Genomic DNA, 21,782 nt, shown 5'->3' on the forward strand with positions numbered 1-21,782 from the left:
CAGGGTAACCCTGGCCAGTGGCAGATGCAGAATTTTAACCCAGGTTACAGTGTTTCCAAAGCTTGGTGCACCTTCCAACACAGGAAGGAAGGAGAGCAAAAATGCAAAACCTCTGGAGATGGAGAGAGGGAAGAGCAGGTGCAACCTTCCTGACTGCTGGCCTCCCTGCCCTGTGGAGTTGGATGGGAGCAACCAGGACAAGCCTTGCTGTTCCCACCAGGAGTTGCTGGGGGTCGACGAGTGGTCAGTCATATGCCCCATCCAAGATGCTCTAGGCTACCATACCAGGGAAATGGAGGTGGCCCCATAGTAGGGGGAATGGCCAAGTCTCTCACGAAGTCCCCTCCACTCCCTGGCAGCTTCAGGAGACAATGGTGCACATCCAAGCTGCATGTGAGTCAGCAGGGCGTGCAGGGCTTCCAAACGAAGGGCACGCAAATTCCCTGCACCCAGAGCCAAGGAAGGGGAGCCACGCCCCACCTGCCCCTGGCAGATCTCACTGTGGCCCTGACCACCTGAACTTATGTTTTCTGCACAGTTCTGCCATGCTGCTGGGAAGAGTCCTGCATGAAGTTGAACAAAACCAAAGGAAGGACTGGGGGTGTGGTGGGTTCTGTGGGGCCCCTGAACAACAGAGAAGGGATAGGTAAGGACAGCTGCAGGGAGGAACCAGGGCCCAGTGCATAAACACTTAATGCACACTTGTAATCTCAGAATTCTAGGAGGCTGAAGCAGGAGGATCACAAGTTCCAGCACAGCCTGGGCAACTTCATGAGACCCTATCTCAAAATTTTTTTTTAAAAATGTGTTTTTTGAAACAAAGTCTTGCTACGTAGTTCAGGCTGGCCTTGAACTCACTGTGTAGCCCAGGCAGGCCTTGAACTTGGGGTGATCCTCCTGCCTCAGCCTACCGAGTGCTGGGATTATAGGTATGTGCCACCACAACCAGCTCAAAGTAAAAAAAAAAAATTAAAGGGACTAGGAATATGGATCAGTATAAAAGCCCCAGATTCTATCTCCAGTACTAAAAAAAACACAAAAACTTTAAGCCAAGGAGTTGGGTTGCTTAGTAGCACAGTAATTGAAGAGGATATTCTTCAGAGTTAGACATTGTTGGAACCCAGGCCTGGTCGGGGGTGTAGTTCAGTGATAGGCACTTGCCTAGCATGTGCAAGGGCCTGGATTCAATCCCCAGCATTTATAACAAACAATAAACCAAACAGTTCCATCACTTACTGCTATGTGACCTTGGACAGGTTACTTAACCTCTAGGAGCCCAGTTGATTCATCTGAAAAATAGAGGTTAAAAAAATAGTACCTACTAAGACTTTCATTCCCAGAGATGACATATTAGGTAACCCAATCAACACCCCACTGAGTAAGTAGAAAAACTGGTCAGAATATTTTTTAAAAATCTGTTTGAAGACAATGGACTGTGAAAGTAGCAGTGAAGAATTATGGGGCCAAGCTCTGAGAAAAAGCAGAAATCCAGAGAGATGAACTCAGCATTTAGACCATGTTTTCGTGAGGTTGTCTGCCGATTTGGAAGGGGGGGATGAATATCTAAAAGGCTGAGAGGGCTTTTGACAACTTTGTTGAGTTAGGGAACTATTATTTGAATATAGTACCTGCCTAAACTAAAGTCTTGGTGGATGGAGTAAAACAAAACAAAACAAAACAAAGAGAATACATAGGAGTCAGAATAAGACAGAAATAGACCAGCCTTCACAGGGACTGAAGCCCAGCTTCTAATCATTTTAATTCCTCAAATTGAATGAAAGTAATCATAGACTACTAGAGCTCTCAAACCTTAGCGGTGTGTATCCCAGAAGAAACAAATTCAAATCCTCTTCAGAGTCAGCTAGTTTAATCCTAAACACTCACTTAAAAAATAACCAGGCAGGGCTGGGATTGATGCTCAGTGGTAGAAGGCTTGCCTAGCATGGGCAAGGCTCCAGATTTGATTCCCACAACCACAAACACCAGGCACGCAAGGAGACAAGATATCACAGAGGAACTCCAGCAAAAACAATAGACTCCAAATTTGTACGCATTTAAATCTTAAAATAAATAAGGCAAAATCTGACAGATCTTCAAGAAGAAATAGCTCCATCAAAAATAGTAGGAGATTTCAACATACTTTTCAATACAAACTGACAAGATAGACAAATTATAAGGATAAAGATTTGAGCAATTTAAACTTTTGGATATAAATACAGTGAAGTGCTACAGGCTGAACGTGAAGATGGCCCTTCCTCTCTACTCCCTTTATCCTCCATAGATTAGAGAGCCAAACAGACAGTCCATCTGACTAAGATTGCAGAACCTGGATGGCATGGCCCCAGGAGACAGTGACATCACGTCTTGTTTCTTTTCTGCACATGGCTCATCACCGAGACAAATCCCGCCTAGGCCACGTAGAGCACGTGGCAGTAGTCACCCCACCTTCCTATACTATGAATAAAGAGCACACTGGACACTGGGCAGCCACTAGCTCATCAGGCTATGGTCCCACCTATAAAGTATAATTTTGGTATGTATCCTTCTTTCTTGGTTTCTTCATCTTTTCTTCATCTCCCACCACTCTCCCCAGCTGTGTGGGTCGTGGCAGTCAAGTGTTAGCGCTGGTTTGAATCCTTTCATGACAACCAGTTTGTAGGTTTTCAAGATTTTTGTGAGCTAATTGACATCATACTGGTCGTATGAAATTAAGCATGATGGGAGTATTTATAGCATGATGGGAAAATTCTACAAATCAGGATTTGATAACCTCCCCTTCCCTGCAAACTGGTTCTCAAATATTTGTAAACATATCAGTGCACATGGAAAACCATATCTAATTGCAGATTGCAAATTCTTTTCGAGCACACATGAAACATTTACAAAAATTATGTGCTGGAGTATAAAGTAGTCAACATATTTTGAAGGAGTGAAATAACAGATCTTATTCTCTGACCACAATTCAAGTAAGGTGGAAGTCAGTAACAACAATACAAAAAATTAAACAAAGCTAGGAAATGCCCACATATTTAGAATTGTAGGGCCAGGGATTTAGCTCAGTGGTTCTGCCACCCGCCTCACAAGCACAAGGACCCAAGTTCAATCCCCGGTACCAAAAAAAGAAAGAAAGAAAGAAAGAAATGTAAAATATGTAACTCTAAATCACCTAGGTGTCTAAGCCTAGATTCTACAGTATGCAGAACTGAGAAGGGAGCTTGCATGTAGGTATTTTAGACTGAGTCCAGATCCGGATGGCCAGACCAGCCGTCTCGTCTACCTGGTGTGGCCCTTCCATAGCCTGCCTTGAGTGATAGTAGATTCACCTGAGCTTGCATTTTCTCCTCTCAAGCCTTGCAAGCAGCTAACAGGAAGCAATCAACAGCACAACCCTATACCTTCCATTGCTCTCAGGTTTTTCTAGGGCCACCAGATGGCACAGACACCAATGCTTCACCTTGTATGGCATCTCAAATGAAGCCATCACAGGAGGAGAACTAAAAATCATGTGGCTGCCCCATGCCATGGTTGCCCACATCCTACTTACCCCTAGGAGAGGGTTCTTGTTGTGGCCTGACCAGTGCAAGGTCCAATTCCATAATCGTGTCCTCAGGAGTCTCCCCCCCACCACCCGTCTCCCATCCCTTCTTTCTCTCTGGTTGTATTGTGGTTTGAACCCAGGGCCTTCACACCAAGCTATATCCTCAGCTCTTTTTATTTTTGGAGACGGGCTCTCACTAAGTCACTACGTTGCCCAGGCTAGATTTCAGCTTGCCGTACTCCTCCTGCCTCAGCCTTGCAGATGACTGGAATTAAAGGCAGCATCATCAGGCCCAGCTGGGGCTGCTTTCTTCAGCCACTCCTAGTACCAAGGTACCATGCCTGAGTTCTCTCTAGAAAGGCGAGTCATTTATTTTGGGCAGTGATCCCAAAGGGATGAAAAGGAAGCAACAAGAAGACAGAAAGAAGGAGAGAGAAGCAATTAGCCACCAAATCCTGTCACGGTTGGTTGGTTAAGCATTGCCACAGGTGACATGAACTCCCTTGCAATTCCAGATCTGCCCATGTGTGAGTATCAAGCGAGCCCCAGGGCCTCAGGCAGGAATTATGCAGTGCACCTGAGAATTAGCTCACACCTGGGCTAAACTGGTTGCCAGTGGCAACAGCCAGACTAAAGTTGTGCTGTGATCTGGAGTGAAGCGCTAGCGCGGTGAAGAAAGCTCTTCCATCAATGCTTTTGAAAAACTTAGTCATTGATATGGGGGGAAAATGCAACCAGGCTTCTACACAAAACCCAAAAGACAATTTTAAGTGAATTGCAGATATAAATGTAAAAGGCAAGACAATAAAGCATCTAAAAATAATATAGAAGGGCTTCTTTACAACCTTGAGATGAGAAACTGTAAAAAATAAGACACAGAAATCCCTCCACAAAGGAAGTGGTGATGTTTAACTGTATGCAAACCAGGAGCTACTTTCTGACAAAGAATATATGAGCAAGAGTGTGAACAGGGAGCTACAGAACAGAAAATGCATCCTGGTTGATTCCATGAAGGTTAGGGTTTTCCAAACAGGAAGAGCTCAGCTGGAGTCCTAGAGACGATGCTTAAGTAAAAATATTATATTAAAGTATCAGGCTGGGGATTTAGCTCAGTGGTTCCACCGCCTGCCTCTCAAGTGCAAGGTCCTGAGTTCAACTGCTGATTCAAAAAAATTTTTTTTAAATATAAGGAAAAGCAATTACCATTAAAGTCGAGCAGGGGCTTTGGAGTGTAGCTCAGAGGTAGAACACATGCTTAGGATGTGACACACTCCTACACACACATACACACACACACACACACACACACACACACACACACAAATTGGTAGAGTGGCCACCTTTGGGTGAAGACATAGAGTAGTGATTCAGAAAGTCAGGAGTGAGCTCTGGGTGCCAGGCAATAAATGTTCTGCTTCTTGGTGTTATATGGATATTCGCTTTCTGATCATTCATTGAACCGTATGTTCTGTACTTTTTTCTCTATTTTTTATTTTGCAATATAGAAGTTAAAAATTAGTATCTATCTCATAAGGTTCTTGTGAAAATTCAATGAGATCATGTACCATTTGCAAAGATCTTGGTACATAAAAGCACTCCATGGAGCCAGCTGGGTGGTGCACGTCTATAATCCCAGCACTCTGAGAAGCTGAGGCAGGAGAATTGAAAGTTCAAGTCCAACCTGGGCAACTTAGTGACTTAGTGAGTCCCTGTTTGAAAATAAAAAATAAAAAGGGCTGGATATGTAGTTTCACGCAAAGGCTCTGGGTCCAATTCCCGGTACTGGGAAAAAAAAAATGAAAACATCACACTGTTTAGCATTATCATTAGATTGGGGTCATTCTGAGAGTAGCCTCCCCCCGCACGTGGAGCACAGCAGGTTTGTGGGTGCACTCAGGGAGGATGTGTGGGAACAGGTGTGGCGAGCAGCATCAGGCCGAGCAAGGCCAAGGCCAGCACGGTACAGAGCTACTCCTGACAGGCTGCTGCACCAGCTGTGGGTTCAGCATGGTTTGTCCCCCCACGAAAGAACTCGGGCTAGAATTTAATCCCCTGAGGAAGGGAAGGTTTGTCTGACCCTGGTGTGAGAGGAGAGGCCTGTGGCAGGTGATTAGGGTTAGCTAGGAACCTGCAGGAAGCAGCCCCCATAATTGAATCCTGGTGGCTTTATAAGAAGAGGGACAGACACCAGAGGACATGTGCACACGTGTGCAGTCCCTGTCAGTCTCCATGTGATGCCCTGCACCACCTTAGGACTTTGCCACCAAGAAGGCCACCACCAAATGTGACCCCTTGACATAAGACTTCCAGAACCATGGGCCAAAATAAACACCTTTTCCTTTAAAACGTACCCACCCTTGCTGGCCAGGGCAGAATTTCAGGGCCTGAGCTGCCTGGGGTGGTCACGATTGGCTTAAGTTTGCCACTGTTGCCCCAAAACCCCAAGACAAGGAAGGGTTGGCCCTCTGCAACCTGACAAGTGGACTCAAAGTTTAGTGGGACCCTGCTTCCGTACAATTCCATTCACCTCAGTATGCAGTTGGATGCGTTTGACAGACGTGTATGGTCACGTTGCCACCTCCATAATCCAGAAACAGAACATTTCCCTCACCCCTGAAAGTTCTCTTGGTCTTGTGACCACTGATCCCTTCTTGCACTTGGCCCCTGGCAACTTCCGATCTGTTTTCTGTCCCTACTGATTTGTCTCTTCCAGAATGTCAGACCAATGTCACCATACAGGCTGTAGACTTTCAGACCCTTCACTCACTAAGCCTAATGCTTTTGAGAGTCATCTATGTTGTTCCAATTATCAGTAGTTTCTGTAGTGCCGGGTAGTATTTCACCACATGCATAAATCACAGTTTGATGGACATGTGGTTCTTTCCCGTTGGAGGCAGTGCAAAATCAAGCCGCTATCCATATTTACATATAAGTCATTTGGTGGATACACACTTCCACATCTGTGGTATAAATATCTAGGAGCAAAATTTCTGGGTTGCTAAGTGTATATGTAAAAGAAAGTAGCCGAGCATGGTGGCGCACACCTATAATCCCAGCACTCAGGAGGCTGAGGCAGGAGGATTGCTGTGAGTTCGAGACCAGCCTGGGCTACATAGTGAGTTCCAGGTCAGTCTCAACTACATAGTGAGACCCTGTCTCAAAAAAAGTAAAAAGAAAAGAAAGTGAGATGCTAACTGGGTTGGTGGCACATGACTGAAATCCCAAGTGTTGAGTGAAGCTGAGGCAGGAGGATCGCAAGTTCAAGTCCCACCTGAGAAGTTGCTGCCCAGGCCCATCATAAGTGGAGCCAAACTTGGGCACCAGGTCCCCCAGATCCCATTTATCTTGTCTCAAAAATAATTCAGTACTCAATAAATAAAAAGGGCTAGAACCCCCAGTACTGTAAACAACAACAACAACAAATGACAAACTTTTCTGAAGTGAGTATGTTCTGTATTTAATATAAAATTATTTTCTTTTCTGGTTTTATTTTTTCCTTCTGGTGCTGCAGGTTAAATCTAGGCCTCATGCATGCTAGACAAGAACTCTACCACTGAGCTGCGTTTTTATCTCTGTGGGTGGATCTGTTCTCTTGTCATTGACCACATAGAAGGACCTTTAGCTTACTCATTCAATCAGAAACTCAAATTATGGAACACTTGTAAAAAGCGTTATTGTTTTAGCACTTTTTGTATCATCTATCACTTAAAGGATTGAGGCGGGAATGCCCATCCTTCTAGGGGGACCAACTGTCTCAGTCTGCCTGAGACTCTCTTGGTTTAAGCACTAAAAGTCCTATGTCCTGGAGCCCCTTCGTCCTGGGACCAAACTGGGTCAGGTGGTCACCTGCTAAAGTGCCAAGTGCTGGGCTGGACACTGTCCATCTGTAATCCCTCATGTCAAGGAGGGTAAATTTGCTTGTGTCTACTTCATGTATAAGGAAATAGCCTTAGAGAGGCTAAATTGATATCCAGGCCCAGGATAGGCGGAGCTAAACTCTGGCACCAGGTCTCCCAGACTCTAGGTACCCAGTTCTGGTTCCTGGGGCAGATGGATAAGGTGTTGTTGGCCCAGGGCTTGGACTTGAGGCCTAGGGGGCTGGGAGGGGCTTTGCTGCCCTCTGGTGGCAGGTGGGACCGCACTGTGGTTCTGAGGCTCATGGGGTCCTCCAGTTTGAGGGACCAATGCCTTCATCCCAAGCGGCAGAACCTCAAGTCTGGCCTCAGTCCGAGGGGGGCACCATGTAGAGAGCACCACATGCATCTTGTCCCATCCGTCTGTGACTCACTTAATTACTTGGGCCCTCATACCAGACTGTAGCCTTGGGTCTGTGTGACCTTCCCCTCTCCCTGGGCCTCAGTTCCTTTTCTGTACAACTGGGATGATGAAAATGTCCACACAGACCGACTTCGATATGGAGGTTGCTATTATGGTCTCTTTAACTCCCTGCTTCCTCCTTGCATTGATTCACTGCCTTCTCTCGCTGAACTTCCCCACACAGCAGCTATCACTGCGTGCCTGCCGGGAGACATCTGCCAAGCAGACAGCACCCCCCTTCCCTCCTGGCTCTGTCACTCTCTGCTACTCCAGTATCTCAAGTTTTCATTCACACATGGAGTGTTCATTTATTTAATGAGCATTCATTCAGCTTTTTTCACACTCAACGTCCTTATTTATTCATTCATCTGTTCATTCACTCTTCATTTGTTTTTCCATTCCTCTGTTTCCCAAGCATTCCAGAAGTGACCCCCCCTCCTGCCCGGCTGTGTACCAGGCCAGGGTTACATGCTGGCATTCTGCTCAGGCCTGGTAAGGAAACTGTGGTAACCACCATACCAGCCATCAGGCCCGGGAGGAGGGAGCACCAAGAAGGGAGGAATCTACTGTCCGAAGGGGGCGTGGAGGGCGTTCCAAAAAGGCTTCATGGAGGAGATAGACTTTTTCACATTTTGCATTTGGTGGGGAGGATTGAACCTAAGGCCTTTCTACTGAGCTACATTCCAAGCCCACCCCCACTTTTTTCTTCTGAAACAGGGTCTCAATCGCTTCTCAGCCTTTTGGCTAAGATCAAGTGAAACAAGTCCCCGCTAAGACACTAAGTTGCAAAGGCCGGGCTCATACTTACGATCCTTCTGCTTCAGCCTCCCAGAGTGCTGGGATGACAGGCATGCGCTATCATACTCAGTGAGGAGATAACGTTTAAAACAAGATAAGAAGATTGTATGGGTCAACCATGGTGGCATATGATTATAATCCCAGCTGCTTGGGAGGCTGAGGCAGAAGGATCACAAGTTCCAGGCCAGCCTGGGCAATTTAGTGAGAACCTGTCTCAAAATGAAAAATAAAAAGGATTGGGATGCAGCTCAGAGGTAGGGTGCTTGTCTAGCATGCATGCAGCCCTGGGTGTGATTCCCAGTACCAACCACCACCACCAAAACAAAAAAGAGGTTGTGTGGGAGTTCTCCAAGGACCTTACAGCAATGCCTTTGTTTTATACAGTGTTTGGAGAAGAGTGAGGTGCCGATTTGGTAGGGTGGTTGGTGAGTTTGTATGTGTGATTTCACCCAGGTCAAGCCTTCCCCACATTGGAGTGACAGACCTGGGCCACTCAAGAGCTTCCCCAAATTTTCCTCACCCTTGGAAAGCCACCCACTACCAGGCAGTCCCACCTGTCCATCTGCCTGGGGACCCAGTGGAGAGCTGCCCTGGTCTAGGCAGGAGGCACTAAGGTGACTGCCCCAAGGTGCCATGTTCATATAGCAGATGTCTGTTGAATACCTTGCTAAGGTCTTTCCCCAGACAATGGAGTTCGGCAGTGAACAAAACCAACCATCTACTGTCAAGGAGAGAAAGGGAGAAATGACAAAACAAGAAAACCAATAGCTAAGGTTGGTTGTGGTGGTGCAGACCTGTAATCCCGGCGCTTGGGAGACTGAGGCAGGGCAGGAGGATCGCTGTGAGTTTGAGGACAGCCTGGGCTACAAAGTGGGAAGGCCAGCCTGGACTATATGGCAAGACCCTATCTCAACTGCCCGCCCCCAAGAGAAAAAGAAAGCCAACAGCTAGGCTAGCGTGCCTATAATCCCAGCATGGGAGGCTAAGGAAGGAGGATCACAAGTTTAAACCCAGCCTAAGCAACTTAGCAATTTAGCAAGATCCTGTCTCTATTTATTTATTTATTTTAAAAGGGCTTGTTATGTAGCTCAGGGTGATGGCCCTAGGCTCATTCCTCAGCGGGTGAAGCCCACTAAAAACACACCTGTAATTGAACAAATTGTGTTTATGGCTTGCTGCAGGAAGGAAGACTGCTCTTATTTCAGTGAGAGGGTGTTGAAAGGGTATATTACAGGATTTGGGCTTTGTGTAAGGTGATTTGGGGAGGATTCAAATAAATATGCTTTTGCTGTGGGTTAGATGCTGTCAGGAAGTGAAGTCTATGATTAGACAGCTTAATAAATATTTGTATTAGAGTCTCCAGAGAAATAACCAATAGGATGTATTTTATTATAAAGAATTTTATTACACAGAACTATAGAGACTGACAAACCCTAATCTCTGCAGGTGAGGCAGGAAGCTGGAGAGCCACAAAAGCTAATAATGCAGTTCCTGTCTGAAAGAATTGAGTTGGAAGGCCTGAGACCCAAGGCAGCCATGTTTCAGACCCAGTCTGAAGGGCAGGCGAAGAGCCAACGCTGTATTACCTGATTCAGAAGCCATGAATCTGAAGAAAGGTTGGGTTTCTGGTTTTTATTTTTTAAATTATTATTATTATTATTTCATTTATTTATTGGTGTGAGGGATCAAACTCGGGACTTTGTACTTTCGAGGCAGGTGGCGGCACCACTGAGCTAAATCCCTCAGTTGATTTAGGTTTTCAACTAATTAGATGAGATTCACCACCTTACAGAAAAAAAAAAAATCTACTACCAATTTAAATGATAACATCAGCCAGACTTGGTGGTGCACTCCTTTAACTTGGGTACTTTACAAGGTTGAGGCAAGAGGACAGCAAGTTAGAGGTCAGCTTGGGTAATTTAGCCATTTAGCGCAAACTTGTCTCAAACAAAAATAATAATAAATTTAAAAAAAATTTTTTTTGAGACAGGGTTTCACTATGTAATTAAGGCTGACCTGGGACTCACTATGTGCCCCAGGCTGGTCTCGAACTCACAGTGATCCTCCTGCCTCAGCCTCCCGAGTGCTGGGATTATAGGCGTGCACCACCACGCCCGGCTAAATAAAATGTATTTAATTAAAAAATAAGAAAAGTGCTGGGGATGTAACTCGGTGTGAAGGCCCTGGTAGCCCCACCATCACCAAAGAAGACTCATTCACTCCCCAAAGGTATAGTTTCAGGGAGCTAAGTAATTTCAAGGTGACAAAGATCTAGCCCGTCTTCAGAGTTTTTTTTTTTTTTTTTTTTTTTTTTTTTTTTTTTTTTTTGGTACCGGGGATCGAATTTGGGTCCTTGCACTTGCGAGACAGGCGGCAGAACCACTAAGGTAAATCCCCTGCCCCCCTCAATTTTTTTTGTACCGGTTATTGAACTTGGGTCCTTGGGCTTGTGAGGCAGGCCGCAGAACCACTGAGCTAAATCCCCGGCCCCTGTCTTCAGAGATTGGTGACACGTTTGCGCTGTGGTATTCAAATAGGGGAAAGCAGGGACCAGACACAAGCACCGGCCTGCGTGCTGAGCACTATGACGCCCCCAAAGGGACTGGAGAGGTCAGCTAGGGCCAGGGCCACTCGGACATGAAGGGCCACCTCTCCCGCAAGGAAGTGAGCTGCAGGCTGCACTGATTTGTTAATAAACAGGAAATGAACTCAAGCAGCTTTGATCTAAGTAAACGCAGCGGGAGGACTGTACCTGCCTCACGAGTGCATTGTCCTGAGTTCGAGCCCCGGCATGTTGTGGGGGGGGCGGATAAACGCTGAGGATTTCAGGCTCCTGAATATTCAGTGATCTCTTTCCGGCTTGCAACACCGCCCCAGCCCTCCGTGGTCACAGTGCGCATGCGTGCCAGGTGCCCCTCTGACGTCATAATAGCACGCCGCCGTAGTCCTTTGCTTAGGAAAATAGGAAAGCTTCTATGGCGAGCTCTGCCCCTTCTGCGGTACGACCACCGAGGCCAAAGAAAGAGCCGCAGGCGCTCGTCATCCCCAAAAATGCGGCGGAGGAGCAGAAGCTCAAGCTGGAGCGGCTTATGAAGAACCCGGTAAGACGGCTCCGCTACCCGTTCAAAGCCACCTTTTTTCTTGCGCGCCTCTGAGGGCCCACGAACAAGGTTCTGCGCGGCTCGAGTCTGGAACTCCGAATCATCCCGCAGGACAGCCCTCCGGGAGGTTCAGGCTGCCCTGGAGATAGTGACCTTTCCGGCTGTGCTTACGTTAACAGGCCAGCCTGCGTGTAGGTGCTGTAGAGCACTCTGAGGTCCTTTCTAGGTTAGCTTCCTGGGAACAAAAACATTAGGCTGAAAATATAGGATCTGTAGCTTTACAAAAGAACTTAATTCTTCTAAACAGCTCCTATTGTTAAAGAGCCATGGCCAAGACGCTAGGGGCAAGTCACTTCTCGCCTCCCTCTCCCCTCCAGACCTCAGTCCTTTCGATCATAAAAAGTATTGGATGAAAAGATCTTTTTTTATACCTTTGATTAGGAAAAATCACTCCTCTTGCAGTGTTAAAAAGTTGGACGTTTCTAGCCGCGATTGGTGGTTTAGATTTCCTATTTCTGGAAAGTGCAGCCCTCGGAAGTCTGTGGGCTGTTTTACACCCAAGTGTACAGGATAAACTGAAGCCAAGATAGGGTAGAACATAAAATGACCCCTGGGTTTCAGGAACAGAGCACCCCTCTTCGATAGTCTTTGATTGCAAGAGATGTAACTTTGTCAGCAGATTTTATACCTACAAATGCTTTCCTGTTTATTGCAGGACAAAGCTGTTCCAATTCCAGAAAAAATGAGTGAATGGGCACCTCGACCTCCCCCAGAATTTGTCCGAGATGTTATGGGTAATGTGTTTTGTCTGTATGTTTGTGTGAATATAATTTTAAAGGAATATATAAAAATCCTGCAGTTGGTATTTGATAAGGAGGAAATTCACCATTGCAGTATTTTGTTCTTAAAATGAAAAGGTATGGGGGTCGGGGATTTGGCTCAGTGGTTCTGCTGCCTGCCTTGCAAGCACAAGGGCCCAAGTTTGATCCCCAGTACCAAAAAAGAAAAGAAAAGAAAGAAATGGTATGTTTGCTTGTTTTAGCATTACAAAACTTTATTTATTTATTTATTTTTTGAGAGAGAGAGAGGATTATACCATGTAGTTCAGGCTGACCTCAGACTCCCTATGTTGTCCAAGTCGTTCTCAAACTTGTGATCCTCCTGCCTCAGCTTTCTGAGTGCTGGATTACAGGAATATGCTCTTCTACATTAATCTTTTTTTTTTTCCTCAGTACCAGGGATTGAACGCAGGACCTTGCACGCACTTGTAGCGCAGGCGATTGCCACTGAGCTAAATCCCCAGCCCCTCTTCTACATTAATCTCTCTCTCTCTCTCTTTTTTTTTTTTTTGGTACCAGGATTGAACTTGGGTCCTTGTGCTTGTGAGGCAGACAGAGGCATCACTAAGCTAAATACTGACCCCATATATTAATTTTATTTTATTATTATTATTATTTTTGTTTGTTTTTGAGCCAGGGTCTCACTGTGTAGTTGAGACTGACCTGGAACTCACTATGTAGTCCAGGCTGGTCTCGAACTCACAGTGATCCTCCTGCCTCAGCCTCCTGAGTGCTGGGATGACAGGCGTGCGCCACCACGCCCAGCCCATACATTAATTTTAATAATGCATTATATTGAGCTAGATGTTATGGAGCACACCTATAATCTGGGAACCTGAGGCAGGAAGATTGAAAGTTCAATCCCAGCCCATACAATTTAGCAACTTACTGAGACACTGTCTCAAAAAAAGTACCAGGAGCCAGTCCTGGTGGCACATACCTGTAATCCTGGCATTCAGGAGGCAAAGGCAGGAGTTCGAGGCCAGCCTAAACTACATGGTGAGACTCTTTATCTTAAAAAAAAAAAAAAAAAAAAAAAAAACCCTTGTTTAAGAAAAATGCTTTTTATACTGGCATGTGGTGGCACACCTATAATCTCAGCACTTGGGAAGCTGAGGCAGAAGGATTGCTGCAAGTTTGAGGCCAGCCTAAACTACATAGTGAGACCCTGTGTCTAAAAACGTTTTTATAAAAATATAATTCTTTTACACTATTTTTGTAGCCAGCTTCTTTTCACTTAATGCATCATAGACATTTTTCAACTTGCAAGATGTCTAAATGTAAAACGAAGGGGGAGGACACAGCTTTCTTCTAGATCTCTGGTCTTTGAATCACAATCTGTTCCTCCTTTTACTTTATTTATTTATTTTTTTTGTTCCTCCTTTTAATACTGTTAAAATTGAATTTTTAATGACTACAGTCAATACTCATGCAACAAGGGATTTAATAAGGCCTATAGCATGCTGGGTACCATGTTTTTGCTCTTGGGTACAAGTGGAAAAGGGGCAGGCATGATTTTTTCCGTGTGTGTGTGTGTGTGAGAGAGAGAGAGAGAGAGAGAGAGAGAGAGAGAGAGAGAGAGAGAGACCCTTTTGGGGTAGCCTGTGTTGGTAACTGGATTTCATCTAGAATTCTGAATTGTTCTGGCTGTAGGTTCCAGTGCTGGGGCTGGCAGTGGTGAGTTTCACGTGTATAGACACCTGCGTAGGAGGGAGTATCAGCGGCAGGACTACATGGACGCCATGGCGGAGAAGGTCAGTGTGTGGGAAGATTGGAGAGCCCTCCCTTTGGTCAATATGCATTCACAACTTTAGGAGAAAAAATGTGTGTGTGTATATGTGTTTAAGAAAATGTTTGAAGGGGAATAGATACTCTTATGATGGAGGTCTGCCTCCTACATCCACACACATCAGGCCCAGCATACCACGATGCTCACACTAGGAGAGCAGTGAGGGGTGGGAATCTTCCTTGTGTGTACAAGAACGATACATTGCCCCCTCTGCCCTCTAGGCCATCTGGATCTGGTGTGTAACAGAAGGGCAAGGAGGATCTCCGACACTGCTGCAGTGTCATTTCCCCCTTCTCTCTCTGGTCGCATGCTTAAATGTAGTTAGCTGTGTATTTAGTATGTGGCATGCTTTAAATGTGTGTGCTGCTTTGCAGATTTGGGTTTTCTAGCTTTGGGAATGGCATTTTCTCATGATAGGTGTCAAATAATTGACTATTTTACAAGCTTGAGAATTGCTTATGAAAGTATATTTTGGCTGGGCTTGGTGCACACACCTGTAATCCCAGGAATTGGGAGGCTGAGGCAGAAAGATTGCTTCAAGTTCAAGGCCAGCCTGGACTACATAGCAAGACCTTGTCTCAAAATTAAAGAGAAACACAAAGAGGCAGAGAGAGACACACAGACAGAAAAATTGTACTTTAAGAACCATTAAAGAGCCGGGCATGGTGGCGCACGCTTGTAATCCCAGCATTTGGTAGGCTGAGGCAAGAGGATTGCTGTGAGTTTGAGACCAGCCTGGGCTACATAGTGAGTTCCAGGTTAGTCTGAACGACATAGTGAGACCCTGTCTCAAAAAAACCCAAACAAACAAAAAAATGAACTGTTAAGGGAGATAGGAGGGAAGGGGATTAGAAAAAGAAACAAGCTGTATTATATACATGTATACCACTCCCCAAGGTGTTTGTAAACTGCATGTACATTAACCATTAAAAACGGAACTCTGTGATACACATTTGTAGTCCTACCTACTCTGGGAGGCTGAGGCAAGAGGATTGCTTGAGCCCAGGAGTTTGAGGCCAGTCTAGGCAGTGTAGCAAGACCTTGTCTCAAGGGGAAAAAAATACCATTAGGCTCTTGGTGTTTCTGTTTTTTGTTTTTTTGGTGCTAGGAATTGAACCCAAGGCCATATTCGTGCTAGGCAAGTGCTATACCTCTGAGGTAAGCCCCCAATATTTTTGAAACATTTTATTTTGAGACAGTTTCTCACAACTCACAAAGTTGCTCCGGCTGGCCTCAAATTTACAGTCCTCCTGCTTTAGCCCCCTGAGTAGTTGTGCCACTTGGCCTTTGGTTAGAGGGGCCTGAAACTTTCCTGATGTAAGTAGAACAATGGATTTTGAATGTTTTCACCATAGATACATAATAAATATTTGAGGAGACAGACGCATTTAACTTAATTTAAACATTACACGTATCAAATAGTTTGAACTTTTTGTTATTTTTGTGTGTGTGTTTTGCAGTGCTAGGGAGCAAACCTAGGGCTTGTATCCTGAGCAGTTTTTATGTTCTTATGAGCAGTTAATAAATTTAAATTAAAAATAAAATTTAAAAAAAGAAAGAACCTGAGCCCCCCCCCCGAAATTGAGACCCTGTTGTACATTCTGAACTGGGATCATAGCCAGAGCCCCATAATCCTTGTGAGGTGGGAGGATCTCAGGTTTGAGGCCAGCCTGGGTAATTTAGTGACTTAACAACACCGTGTCTCAAAAAATAAAAGGCTAGGATGTAGCTAAATGTGAAGGCCCTGGGTTCAGTCCCCAGTACTGGGAAAACAAAAAATACCTAGGGTCATGGTAGAGCATGGGCAACAGTTCTTTACATAGCCACTGCCAAGCTAGTGTTACATGGGAAAGAAAGTGGTGGGTTTAGATCTCCCTTTAGGTAACTACAGTATAGTGAGTGATTTGATGGAAATGTGCTTGCAGATACACCCACCACTAGAGGGCACATATTTTCAAAATAATAAACTGCTCCGAAATGGGCCATTTTTTGAGGCACTAAGAATAAACATAAAACCTTTTTCTTGAAATCTTATTTCTTTGATTTCTTTGAAATCATAGTAGGTAGCCAGATGATCTAAGAAGAAACTGGCAGAATGTCTAATCTCGTCAATATATCTCAAAATGCAGTACTTGGAGAGCCCGGGAGGATTCAGTGTTTATAATAAGGCAGGTGCAACATTGGAATATCATTTGTGATTAATTTCTAAAGCCTCAGGCTTATTTTGAGTAAAAGATGCCCATTCTGTTTGCTTGATTTTTCAACTACATTTGATGCCCTAAAATTGGGTATGGTTATTGTAATCAGAGCAAGAGGAAAAGCAGCTTCCTTTCTGTGTGTGTAGCAGAATCCTCAAGGTACAGGAGAAGCTGTCTACATTGCATTTTGGTGCCATGGTGTATTAAAAAGAAGTTCTCTGAAATGACTCTTCAGATGTAGGTGTGGTTGTTTGTTTGCCCTCTTGGTGCTGTTAGGGATGGAACCCAAGGCCTTTGCACTGAGTTACATCCCCAGCCATATTTTATTTTGAGACAGGGTCACACTTAATCACTAAGTTGCCCAGGCTAGGTTCAAACTTGGATCCTCCTGCCTCAGCCTCCCAGAGTGCTGGGATGACAGGGTTGTACCACCATGCCTGGCTCGTCCAGATGTTTTTTAAAGGGCCTTGAAAGCATTGTTCAGATTAAGAATGTCAAGTGTCTAGCTCACATTTTAATCTTTCCAGGATAAGGAAGCCACTCCTTTAGTTAAGGTAATAGATCATTATATGCAGCTGGTAAAAACAGAGCAGAGACACCACTGAAGAGGAACTCCCTGGGGCATTTTACTTCTTTTGTAACTGAATTTCAAGTTATTTAATGTCTCTCCCCACCCCCAAAGATCTTGTTTGATTTTTGGCTAAAATAGAGTTGAGTCTGTCACTTGGATGAGAATGGCTGTTGGGTTTAACCAGCTCATCAAGAAATTTTGTAGGGTTTTTTGGTTTTGTTTTGTTTTGTTTCATTTGGTTGTCTTTTCTTTTCTTTTCTTTTTTTTTTTTTTTTTTTTTTTTTTTTTTTTTTTTTTTTTTGTTTTTTTTTTTTTTTTTTTTTTCTTTTTTTTTTTTTTTTGGTATCTTGATGATTTGTGGAAATTTTGCATGTCTCTCACCACATATGTAAAGGTGTCTAAAGTTTTTCAGTTTCAGTGGTGCTAGGTAACTCATGTATTTTAATTGGCTATGAATAGAAATTTTAAAAATATACTGATACTTACGTAGTGCTCCTATATATTTTTTTAGTCATTCAAGTATTTATTAAGCAGCTAAAGAGATACCAAGTATTTAAAACATTGTCAAGAGAAAGGCCTACGCACAAGTGATAGAAAGCAACGTGTAAAGCTCGCTGACTCGCAGCAATCAGAGAGCTTTGGAAAGAGGATTGCATCCAGCCTGGAAGGGGCTGTGAGTGGCAAATCGGGGAAGGGGGCTGAGGTTAAAATGGAAGACCTGAGTGTGGACTGTCGAGTGATGCTATGAGCTCTGTGTGTCTCTTCTTTTCCTCTCTCTGTCTTTGGGCTAGTCGGTAGTACACAGGACTGTTCAGTGTGCTTTTTCTTTACTTGCATTTTTGCTTTCATGTCTTCTATAGAACTAGGTCCTGTGGGTGTTTTAGGAATTTTTTTCCTGGTTTCTGAAGGATCCCTGGCCTTCTGGCCTTAGTGTTGACAGTTCTTGAATCTTCCATTCTGACTCGATTTTTGTGCATTTTGACTGGAGTACCTTGTATAAATTTTTTCCGTGGAGCTTTCTCTTCAGGTTCCTCATCAGGATTTAGCTCAGCGGCACAGGACCTGCCTGGCAAGTGCAAAGTCCTGAGTTCGATCTCTGGTACCCCCCCCCCAAATATATCCATCATCATCTCTGTCATCATCCTCATCTTCATTAGCAGCTAGCTTCACTTGTTTCTGTGAAACTTACTACTACCTCCAGGGCCTGTTCTTCCTCTTCCTCTTTTTTTTTTTGAGATAGGGTCTCACTATGTCATTCAGGTTGGCCTTGAGGTCATTGTGTAGTCCAGGCTGGCCTCGAACTCAGTGATCCTCCTGCCTCAGCCTCCTGAGTACTGGGATTATATCCATGTGCCACCCTTGGCCCCTCTGCATCTTCCTGCACAGATACTGAGTGCTGTCCACTAATATTCACCAACTCTCAAACTTAGGACCACAGGTGATGTAATTTCAAAGCTCCCAAGGGAAACCATTAGCAGTATAGGCTAAGTTTCAAAGTTGCCCATGTTTCTTTATTTTTTTCTTCATTTATTTTTGATACCGGGAATCAAACTCAGGTCTTTGTGTTTTGAGGCAGGCAGCACCACCACTGAGCTAAATCCCCGGCCCCTTCCTTCTTACTTTATTTTTTTGTTTGTTTTTTGAGACAGGGTCTCACTATGTAGTTGAGACTGACCTGGAACTCACTATGTAGCCCAGGTGGTCTCGAACTCACAGTGATTCTCCTGCCTCAGCCTCCTGAGTGCTGGGATTACAGGCATGCGCCACCTCGCCCAACTCTGCCCTTCTTACTTTAATTAACTGCCTGTGTAATTCATTGCCTCTGCTTTGACAATGTGCACCAGCCCCTAAACTGACCATTCTTACTGATAACTGATGCCCATTTTCACCATTATCCACCTTGAAGTGATAATCTCTGTTGGCCTTTAGTTCACAGCTGAAAAGATAGTTCTGGGGCCTTGGGGTACACGTCCATGTTCGTGGACTCTTCCATGAGGTGGTGGCACACACTTAGTGTAGGTGGGGGAGAGAATGCAGATGGAGACAAAAGGCCACTGTTCCAGAGGACAGATGCACAGACGGAATCCGGGGGAGGACTGTTCCTATATTTGCCCACCTTAATACTAATGCAAATCAAGTGTGTGTGACCAATTACTGATTTTCCAAATATACTTCTAACTGACTTCTAACCCTACAGAGGGATTTTCCCATGTTATTCATTTTTAGATCAGCCACAAAAAAGTTATTTTCCTAGAGTGGGGCATGGTAGCACATGCCTGTAATTCCAGCCCTCAGGAGGGTGAGGCAGGAGGATTGCCATGAGTTCAAGGCCAGCCTGGGCTGCACAGTAAGTTTAAGGCCAACCTGAGCTACATGATGAACAAAAAAAGTTCTTTTCCTCAGTGTAGCCATAATACCTGTTAATTTCATAAAACACATTTGTGCAGTTTAAGGAGACTCAGACACAGATAGTTTCAAATTTTATTTGTCGGCTTTTTATGAGAAGGGGAGCTACTTTTCCCAGTAGCATTTGGCTTTCCAATAATTTATTAAAATCAGACTCTAGAGTTTTGTTTTGTTTTGTTTTTTTTGTACTGGGGATCAAATTCAGGACTGCTTGCAAGGTAGGCAGGTATAGTGCCACTGAGCTAAATCCCTGGCCTTAGAGAATTTCTATATAACAAATGAAATACTTTTAAAAGTTAAACAACATTGATAAAATAGATTACTACTCTGTCAGGTTTCCATCACTGTGACAAAATACCTGAGATAGTTTATAAGGGAGCAAGTTGGACTTTGGTTCATGGTTTCACAGTGTGTCAGTCCCTGACCATTTGGCCCTGTTGCTTTGGTCCTGTAGTGGCATCTTTATCATGGCAGGACACATAGCAGAGGAGGCTTTTTACCTCATGGCAGCTGCAAAGCAGAGAGAGAGAGAAAGGCACAGAGCTCAGTGTCACGAGTGACCTACCTTTCTTCCATTAGACCCTATCTCCTGCGGGTTTCACCACTTCCTAGTAAAGCCACAGGCTGGTGATCAAGCCTTCAGCACATGGGCCTTTGGGGGACATTTCAGGGCAACTACTTTGCAATGAAAAGGAACAAACTACAGATAAATGCAACAACTTGGATGAGTCTTTTTCAGAAATTTGAGATAGGGTCCTGCTGAGCTGTCCGGGTAGGACTCAAACTTGCACTGTCAGTCTCCTTGAGCAGTGGAATTATAGGCATGTGCCACTACACCCGGCTTCATGATTCTTTAAAACATGCTGAGTGAGGGCTGGGAATTTAGGTCAGTGGTGCTGTGTCTGCCTTGCCAGCACAAGGTCCTGAGTTCAATCCCCTATGCCAAAAAAAGAAAAAACAAAAAACTAAAACCATGCTGAATGAAAGAAGTCTTGCACAAAAGTGACCATATCATATGATGTGATTTAAATGAAATCCCAGAACAGAAAACAACCTTCTTGTGTGAGAAAAAATTAGAACAGTGGTTATCTCAGAGCCATGTCGGAGTCTGACTGGGTAGAGGTATGAGGGAACTTTCTGCAGTGATTAAAACTTCAGGTTTACACATTAATCTTATACACTCTTATAGATTTGCAAACTGAGGTTTGGAAACAACTATTAGGAAGAAATACTACAATGCACTCACCGGTGCAGGAAATGTGTGTGTGTGTTTAGCTGTGGGTGGCGTGGTTGGCTGCTTCAGAACTAGGCATTTGATGACTGTAGCTAGGGTTAGGACTTGAAAATTCCCCGCTCTGGCCCTCTGGCCGTCCCATGTGATGCACTCAGGTGGGTTGTAGGTTCTGGCTAAGCAGTCAGTCAGGACTGCCTCTTCCCTCAAGGAGGCCTCCGAGTGCTCCCTCTGCTTTCCCCTTGCAGATTTTGTTGTGTGTATGGCAATGGTCTCAGTTACTTTGCCATCAGAGCTATGTATGGATTACCTGACCTGCTAGGGGGGGAACCTTTTAAAATAAAGTGGCCCTGAGGACATGGCTGGTATCTGATGTCCCCCAAGTGGTGAGGCCTCTAGAGCTCTCGTACCCCTGCTCAGGTGAAACTGCTAGCAGCCTGCTAGTCTGAGGTATATCTCTAAATGATATGTTTGTTTTGTTTTTTTTGAATGTTTTGCAGCAAAAATTGGATGCGGAGTTTCAAAAGAGACTGGAAAAAAATAAAGTGGCTGCAGAGGAACAGACTGCAAAGAGAAGGAAAAAGCGGTGAGTGCCTCGGTGCCCTAACTGTAGCGGGACTGACAGGCAGGAGGTGTGAATGTGAGGCAGTTGTTTGGGGCTTTTTGTTTGTTTTGCTCCGGAGCTGCTGGGGACTGAACCTCTGTCTGCGGTAGGCCTTCTAACCACGGAGCTACAGCCCCAGCCCGATAGCAAGGGGTGGGTGATGAGTGAGTGAGACATTGGGGTCAGAAGTCCCCGTGTGATCTGCGGAGGTCATGTGTGAGTACTCTGAAATGGAGCTGTAACTGGGGAGGGAGAGCAAGTCCCTTCTTCCGCAGCTTGTGACAGATTCCCCAGAGCCCAGGAGTAAGGATCTCTGTGCCTTTTATATGATCCTTTCTACCTTTAATGGGCCTCTTAAGTAAGAGTCTGTGACCTGAAGTTGATACATGG

The 21,782-nt window shown here is 44.8% G+C and overlaps 1 protein-coding gene across 1 annotated transcript in view; it reads left to right on the plus strand.

Annotated features, from left to right (window-relative positions):
* Positions 1–11,546: 11,546 nt before the first annotated feature.
* Prkrip1 (PRKR interacting protein 1) overlaps positions 11,547–21,782 on the plus strand; it is a 29,685-nt gene continuing 19,449 nt past the window's right edge. Inside the window, exons 1-4 of the mRNA XM_010618942.2 lie at positions 11,547–11,754; positions 12,470–12,548; positions 14,247–14,347; positions 21,289–21,374. Of these exons, the coding sequence (XP_010617244.1) occupies positions 11,629–11,754; positions 12,470–12,548; positions 14,247–14,347; positions 21,289–21,374 (392 nt within the window). The 5' untranslated portion in view covers positions 11,547–11,628. The remainder of the gene's footprint in view (positions 11,755–12,469; positions 12,549–14,246; positions 14,348–21,288; positions 21,375–21,782) is intronic.

This window comes from Fukomys damarensis, unplaced genomic scaffold, assembly GCF_012274545.1.
Source record: "Fukomys damarensis isolate Sample0158 unplaced genomic scaffold, DMR_v1.0_HiC HiC_scaffold_17, whole genome shotgun sequence".
Classification (NCBI taxonomy): domain Eukaryota; kingdom Metazoa; phylum Chordata; class Mammalia; order Rodentia; family Bathyergidae; genus Fukomys; species Fukomys damarensis.